We start from the raw sequence: 8,557 nt of genomic DNA, 5'->3' as shown, positions 1-8,557 counted from the left end.
AATTAGTGCAGAGGACGTATCATTACTCTCTGGCATATAGAGGGGTGTGATCATCCACATTGATATTTCCATTTACCGCAACCATCATATACTTCAACTATGCAAGCTTGTTCACCAAAAACATTGCTAGACCTACGATTTGCCAATTTTAGCACATTTCGGAATGACAACCTCACTGCCGCGAAGACTGGTCAGCAATAATCCACAACAGCGAGCATCCATGGCTTTGTCTGCAACTCTATATAGAGTACACTGTCACATAAATTGGGCCTTATACATATATCAGAGAAAAACTATGATAGCACTAAAGCAATTTCAATGTATTATGCAACTGAACGCAAAGCTTCTATTTTTTAGTTTGTTACCGTCTCAGTTGCAACTAGGAGAAATTTAAGGCCATGTGAGACATGAACCCAGTTTTCAAGACTGCCAATCAGGTTTGCTGGATTTCATACTATCCTGCTTCAGACCAAGGTTCCTTAGCAAGAAAAGATAACAGAAGTAGAAAACTAGTCAAGGTGCTCTCTTCTCTCACCTACATTGAGAATTGCTCCTTAAATATTGAGAATCATTGTCTAAAAGTTATAAAATATTGGTTTCAATAACATGCATTCACATTCTAGGTAAAATTATCGATTCTCTCAACATGCATTCACATTCTAGGTAAAATTATCGATTCTCTCAGACAGTGTGTCCAATGCTTTCCCCCAAAAAGAAATTTCCCGTTAAATTAGAGTTAATCAAGATGGACACGGACGAGAGATCACATCTTACAACATTGTTGCAAAGTTGGAAACTCACAATTATATAAATCTATTTTCAATGGCTTTGCTTTTAGAAACAAAATCCAATATCTCCTAAAAAAACAAAATCCAATATAGGTTCATGAGACCATATTGTACATTGTTGCAATAGTGAAACCCAGCAATATAATGAGCTACACTTTATGGTCATTTTTTAAAATGACATATCTATAGAGATGAGTAAGAGGGACAAGAAAGTGGAAAAGAGAAATAGAGGAAAATTGGACCAGAGGGGTACTACTGAACTCAAATCATTTTGAGGTAAATAACAGATTAGATTGTATGAGCAATTGAGATTCTACGGTAAAGGTATACAACTAAAGACCAAAAAGCATACCTGTGGCATTGAAAAGCTTCTGTTAACCAGCAGCGACCCAGATGTCCAATTTAATCTGGTAAATTATAAACATAATTACTAAATTTACTGAACTAGATTTCTTTCTCAAGAAAACAAAACTACTGGAATGATCTCAGCAAAATATATTACCTGGCTGCAGAGGGTCCCTTCACGTATGTGCTTTGAGGTCAGAATTTACCAATCATGATACGTACCATCCTTTAACATCCATAGAGATCCATCGCCTGCATACATATGATCAATCACTTCTTTCAAATTCTAGCATCATCTTTGACTGTGAGATAAGGGGAAAAAAGGTATTTAACCAATGGAAATCAACCATATGCCATCCAGTCCTAAGAAATGCCAGTTGACCATATTCTAGCAGTATAAGTCACAATAAGCAAATGTGCCTACCATTGAACTTATTTTATTGCACCATGTGGATGTGCCAAAAAAAATTATGAAGCTTGATTTATGGAGAAAGTAAGTCGCTGGATCACTGATATATTAGACTGATGTTCCCATAAAAAAAGGTTGGAAATAGTCGAAAACTTGTGAGTACAGGAAGATCAAGAGAGAGAGAAGAAAGAAGAATGAAGGCCGCTAAATAGAAAGGAACAATCTAAAAATGCAACAAAAATACAAACAAAAGAAGCAATAAAAATGCCTATTACTGACCTGAGCCAACCAAACAATTCTCTTTGCCAACTCAAGCATGGATGTACTTGCCACACCCCACAGAACACTTATGTGAGATATTAATCTTGACCAATGCTATATCTTTTGGATATGACCTGTAATGTCGTTCCTTTGGAAATCCAAGCAGTAATCTCTGGTTGGTGATCTAAACATTTTAGAGAATGTATACTTCCATCCTCCAGCTCTACACCATATATAAATGGGAGTCTAAGAGTAAGGAAACTCTCTGGAGGTAATATCACTTGGCATCCGAGGCTGAACTGCAACTTCCTTTCACGTTCTGGGATTGATGGGGGTAGACATGATGCCTACCAGTAAAAAAGAATTGCAAAACCATGAGGATGACTACATTATTTTCTATAAACATATAGACTGAATAAAGCACAGAGTACTAATATAAAATTTTGTGGACTGAATATTGATAACAATGGATAAGGCACTTCACATGCACTAAAGTTCAAACAATTTTGAAACAAGGATCTGCTATTCTGAAGCATTATCTGATCAAGCAAGCAAACTAATTTATTGACCTTAAATCAACAACGTGAAACGCAAAGGTGTGAGGCGATGCGTATCGCTGAACTTTCAGTCTCAAAAGCTTTAGAGGCATTAAGACCTAAGCCCTTCATGCTTTACATTATTAAGTAAAGAAATGTGGCATAGAAAATAAAAAAATACTAACATTATTTCATTCTTTTTACATTGGAACTTAGGTACTACATAAATCACACCTAACTGTTGAACAGTTATCACTCATTCAGAAAGTTTTCAATTTTCATTCATTACAAAAGAACAGCAACATAAATAAAGGTTACAAAGCATAGTTACTGATTCATTATTCTTCATCTCTAAGAGCTTTCAGATCCACCTCCACACTACCTCCGCGTTACTATGAAATTCATTCTAGGGATCCAAGTGAGAAGGAAAAGCGAATTGTGGAGGCTGAGTGTAAGAATGGTTTTTTCACCAGATAGCTTGATCTCCCAGAAGGTACGAAAACCTAACTACATAACTGCCCTCAAATGAGAAAGATGCTAGGTTACGTATGGACTATATAGATTTCTCATGAGAAAGATGCTAGATTTCTCATGAGAAAGATGCTAGATTTCTCTTAGATGCAAATATGTTTAGTTTTTGGGTCGAAAAAAAATTAAAAAAAGCCACCGCTACAATTCATTCTCACTATGAGACAAAAGACTCCCAGAAGCATACAGAAGGCTTCAGCATCTCACCCGCTTCACACTATTCTGTAACTCAAGGAGCGCTATTCAAGTATTCAAACAATGACATGAGTAACTAAAATTCATTAATCAACAACTTGAAGAAAAAAAAAAAAAGAACAGAAACAAAAGCCACCGCTACAATTTTTTCTCACTATGAGACAAAAGACTCCCAGAAGCATACAGAAGGCTTTGGCGCCTCACCCGCTTCACACTATTCTGAAACTCAAGGAGCGCTATTGAAAAAATGTCTTGAGTAACTTAAAATCCTTAATTAACAACTGGTAAGATAAATAGAACGCGAGCAGTAATAACACAAACATGGTGCATGTTAATACCTACAAATTGTAATTAAGGAAGAATGTAACATATACCTCAAATTGTACCACTGGACAAGTGGCTAATATGACTGGAAATGGAGGCGTAACCTACGATAAAATTAATACCCACAAATGAGCCACCAGTATGACAAAAACCATTAGTATGAAATAAACCCTACCAGTCAGGTATAACTCAGATTTCAAACATAATTTACAAAAACAAATGAGTAGAATAAGCTACTCATAAACTAATGTTATGGAATGAAATGCAAGGACATGCTTATAAGCAAACATCCCATACCATAAAAATGCGTTGAAGCTGTGATATGGTCCCCGAGAACTTAGCATTTGGAGGATCCTGCTTATTCTTAGAGACCCTGCAGAGTGGGCAATTCATATAGATTGGTAAATTTCTATTCAGCATGGAGAAAGCAAATCCATCATCATCAAAATTAACAGACTGAAAGCTCCTTTCATCATGTTTGGAAAAATTAGGAACTGCTGACACACTAATAGTTTGATTTTGCTCCTTTCCTGGTCCTGAGTTCTGTATCATCCCGTCTGAATTCGGGATACCATTAGTTACAATATCTTTTGACCTATTTGCATTTCTCTCCCTATTAGTGCCTGTAGTAGTGATCCTATTTGCATTTCGATGGGCTTTACCATGAAAACCATTCCTACTTGATTTTGAAGAATCTGCCCGAATATAGTCTGATTTCACTTTTTGACATTCTTCAGGCAACTGATAGGAGGGCCCAAGCTCAAGAAGATGCTCTGGATTTAATAAAAAACGATGGCCATGGGGGCACTCATGCTCGAACCCAACATACATTGTTACATGCTTGAAAGAAGGGTTCTGTTTGGAGCTGTCAATGCTGTTTAGGTTCATAGGGACCACATTACTGCCTATTTGTAGAAAAGGATCAGCATCTGTGCTACTAATCCCACCCGCTGTTCCTTGAACAGGCAAATTATCTTTAGATTTTTGAGTTTCTTTATCACTAGTCTGCTCCACATTCTGATCCCTTGACCGAATTTGCTTGGAACTCTTATCTAAACTGGATGAAAAAAAATTCCTCAGCTGGATAGGAGGAAATCCTGAATATGTGGCTGCTGTTCCAGCAACCACCTCAGAAAATGGTTTTCTCATGGTAAAGTTGGGTAGACCTTTACCAAAACTGATTCTATTATCATCAGACACTACGTCCTCTGCAGGTTTTCGATGGCCTTCAACTCTGGATTGTAACTCCTTCGATTGAAACTGCACATCAGCTTTAGTATCAAGCTTAAGATTCATACCAGCCCAAACTGCAGAACCTTGATCCACTGCTTTGGCAGTTAACTCAATCGAACTTTTATGTATCTCCATAGATATTGTCCATTTTAAAAGAAACTTCTGAGTGGAACAGAACCCACTTTGAAGCAAGCCTTTATAAGGTTCATAGTACCTTGCACCCCCAATGCGAATCAAACTCCATGAGGAAGATTGAATAGGCCCTGAAGTACTTACTTCAGGTAATTGAAGTGTAGGGAGGAGCTTGTGACAATCCGGAAAGCAACTAAAAGTAATATTTGCTGATTCAAACTCAAAAGGATCAGATTGTAGTCTGCGTGAACGGCCGCAAGAACAGGCATGGAGAAAAACATATCCACTGGAATGTTGCTTCACAGTGGCTCCTAAGAGTGACCCGCTAGTATCAACATTATGTCTCTGGTGCATACAGGGTTTTCCAGTCAAACTAACAGCATCACACAGTTGCCTTCCAGATTTCCAGATGGAGGTGCACTCATCCTCCAACTTTTTGGCAAAATGCTGCACTGCATGTCCTTTTACCATTGAATGGAAAGCAAGCAAAGCCTTCTCAAGATGAGTTTCATGTTGCGAAGTTGGGTAACAAGCAGGCAAGTCTTTCAGATAAACCTCTTTGGCAGCTGGAAGGGTCCTTTCACACCACAAAGTCGAAAACCTTGAGTTCATTTTATTACCACTTTCCAACCAAGATACTGCTAAATCTAGGGGATCCACACCTTTTGAAGAAACTACTTCAGCTGGCAGTGGAACAGTGTTTCTTGTAGGAGGTTTTCTTTTGCTAATTTGTGTTTCATCTATGCAGCCACCTTTTGCTGAAAGAACCCCATGAAGAATTTTTTGACTGGAAGATAACCAAATTTGTAGAGTTGGAAGCTCGGGAGCATTAAATGTCTTTGCAGATGTAGTTGATGTTGCAGCAGCGACGGCTGCAGCAACAGCAGCCATACCTACACCAGCAGCTGAACCGCTATTGGAATTTGTTACAACTCCCCCCTTCCCTCTGAGAATATCTGATTGCCTGTAAATGAACTCCTTCACTGATATTACATCCTCTTTGCTTGCATTTTGTCCATGAATGTCAAGCAAAAGAGAATCTGAGGTCGTCTTCCCTTTCAGAACATCTTCCACGAGACCAGTAGCAAACTCAAGTGCCTCACCTCTCTGATTAGTACACCTATCTAACAACAGAACTGCCTTTGATGCATCGAGTGAAAACAGAGGTGCAGAACCTGAAGCACCACCATTTCTAGACCCAGCATTACTAGTTCCAGAACCTGAGAGTCTTCTACACTTCTTAATTAAGAAACGAATTTGTGTTTCTAGGGATGACTGCAACTTCTTCCTAAAACTACCCTCAGATTTACTCACAGGGCGTGCTAGCACAACGACTGAGCCAGAACCTTTAACAGGCAAACCCGGCCTTGCTGAAGTACCCAAACTAGAAGGCTGATTAAGTGAGGGTGTATCTGCCGCATCCTCCATATTAGAGCTGGGACTTGACAAATCATAGAAATCATCAACAAAAACAAACAGCGTGACAGGGGTACACTGTCCCGGAAACAAAGAAGTGAACGAACCTAATCCCGACATCACCGAAACGCCAGAATTATTGCGAGTCAACATGCCACCACTTCTACCTGGAGAAGAATTCTTAGAAGAACTTGCCGACGTGGTAGGCCGTGAGGACGACGACGAGTAGGGCTTGGACGGCACTGACTGCACATTCCGCGGTCTTACTAAAGGAGCCAAAGCATGCTTGGCAGCTTGCAACAGTCGAAACTTTTTCAAGAGTTGAGTATCAAACCGCGAACCCTCCAGAATATATATAATAACATGACAAACCTGCATTACTCTTCGTGTTAATTATCGCAACATAAACTATCACCTACATTTCTACACGAGTATACATCACGAAAACAATGTCCACTATATCCTCTACAGCTCACATTACGCGTAATCGAAAATTCTCAACAATGCAGTGGTTCCAAACACATTGCACTCTTTGAATCACGTTAACAATTATCAGTAATATCTTAATGCTTTTAATCGAAACCGAAAATGCTGAGAATAAGAGAAAAGCTACTTACAGAGAACATGAAAAGCATCCCCTGGAGGTCACCAAAGTCGTGCTCTTCAAACGCACTGTCGAAACCCGACCCGGACTCCGACGACCCGTCGTCCGCGGCGGAGCACAGTGCGGAGGAGAATTGCAAGAACAGAATCCCCTTCCGCTCGTCATGAAAGTAACTGATTCTCCGCCCGTTCAGCCAGTCTTTAAGCTCCTCCTCGTCCTCGACGCCGAGGGTTTTGGCGCGGTTGCCCGACCCGAAGACGTTGGAGTCGAGGATCCGATTGATGAGCTGGGACGAGTCGTCGGCGCTCCGGCCGATGAAGCCCACGACGACTAGGCCATCGGTGGAGGGAATGGGAATGGTTTGGGGAGAAGGTGAAGTGGCGGTGGAAGATGGAGGCGGGCGGATTAGGACCCGCATGGATGGCGGGTTCGGGTTGGGCGGGTCCATGCTGGTGGGGGACTCTCTGGTTTAATTGTTTCGGCTTCTTTGGACTTCCATTGAGAGAGAGAGAGAGAGAGAGAGTTTGTAACACACTAGATTGGTGCTAAGGGTCATCTTCAACAGCTCATGGACTTACTTTCGACGATATAGAGAGTTGATCTTAGATGGTGATTATGTCACACACTATAATCCCCAAAGTTGTTGCCTCTTTCATTATCATTTTATTGGTCGTTGTCTTCTTCTCTCTATATTTTTTTCTCAGCTTTGTTTCTTCATGTAATCTTGGATGATGGAAACTATTAAGATGAAAATTTACAAATATCAAGTTTGGGATTTAACAAGTCAGTTTGAATTTTTGTGCTTCCATTGTTTCATCTCGACATGCCAATTATATTTTCCGTATTCAATTCTCTGATCTTGAAGATTAATGAGAATTTGATGCATGTCGAATTTTATCTCTGCAATGTCATCGGTCTGTAGAGAAACAATTGGTTCATCAAGGGTGTTGCCCATGAGAAGAAGATTCCCTTAAGCTCATAGACACTTGTCGAGAAACTAATGCCCGTCTTAAATTTTAAAAAAAAATAACACTATTCCGCATGTTCAAATGGAAAGTTGAGATTTGTCAGTCTTATTGCACCTAACTACTACATTGAATCGTTTCCAATTAAAGAATGAAAAATGCTTATACCTAGAAGGATTTAGTTAAAATAAAATAAAAATATGCAATTTGTTGTTTAATTGGAATTTTTTTTTTATAAATGGTAAATGAGGGTGTATTGTATATAGATTTGGGTGGACTTATTTTAATTGAAAACTTTTTAGAAACTCCACATGATCTTTAAAAAGTACACAGACTTTCATAGAATTATCAAAATTATTGATTTCAACCACAGACTTTAGGTTGATATCTACCGACTTTTTATTTATTCGTGAAATCCAGATAATTGATATTAATCAACTCTCATAGATTTCTCAGTACTCATAAAAAAATTGAAACTACTTTTCTTTTTTAGTTATGAAAATAACGAATGTTAACTGAATAATATGCATACCATGTCTCTAAACTACAAGTCCACGGTTCCATGATAATTTGCTTCATTCCCGAGTGCGTCCTAAGTATCTAGGTTAGATCTATGGGTTTTCTGATGTCTCGTGTGTCTATTACAAAAATACAAAATCATTAGAGAATCTCAATTATTTAAGAAAATTTAAAAGAAACTCATCAAAATTAATCTATCCACAAATAAGTACTAAAGAAATGGAAGTAAATAAATTGTTCATAATTTTTCAAGCTAAAGAAGTCGGTGTCATGACACATTAATATGATTATTATTCTTTTTT

The 8,557-nt window shown here is 38.7% G+C and overlaps 1 protein-coding gene across 1 annotated transcript; it reads right to left on the bottom strand.

The window, feature by feature from the left end:
• Nucleotides 1-1,283: 1,283 nt before the first annotated feature.
• On the bottom strand, nucleotides 1,284-7,288 carry LOC126786307 (uncharacterized). The gene is made up of 5 exons (XM_050512091.1): nucleotides 6,785-7,288; nucleotides 3,684-6,539; nucleotides 3,437-3,490; nucleotides 1,822-2,150; nucleotides 1,284-1,385 (listed from the first exon to the last, which is right to left on the bottom strand). Exons 1-4 carry the CDS (start codon nucleotides 7,217-7,219, stop codon nucleotides 1,902-1,904), a joined length of 3,594 nt encoding a protein of 1,197 aa, XP_050368048.1. The 5' UTR covers nucleotides 7,220-7,288; the 3' UTR covers nucleotides 1,284-1,385; nucleotides 1,822-1,901.
• Between the last annotated feature and the right edge of the window lie 1,269 nt (nucleotides 7,289-8,557).

Source organism: Argentina anserina, chromosome 3 (genome assembly GCF_933775445.1).
Source record: "Argentina anserina chromosome 3, drPotAnse1.1, whole genome shotgun sequence".
Lineage (NCBI taxonomy): Eukaryota > Viridiplantae > Streptophyta > Magnoliopsida > Rosales > Rosaceae > Argentina > Argentina anserina.
The sequence above is the reverse complement of the archived record's forward strand: the minus strand, read 5'-3'. Positions and strand labels throughout refer to the sequence as shown.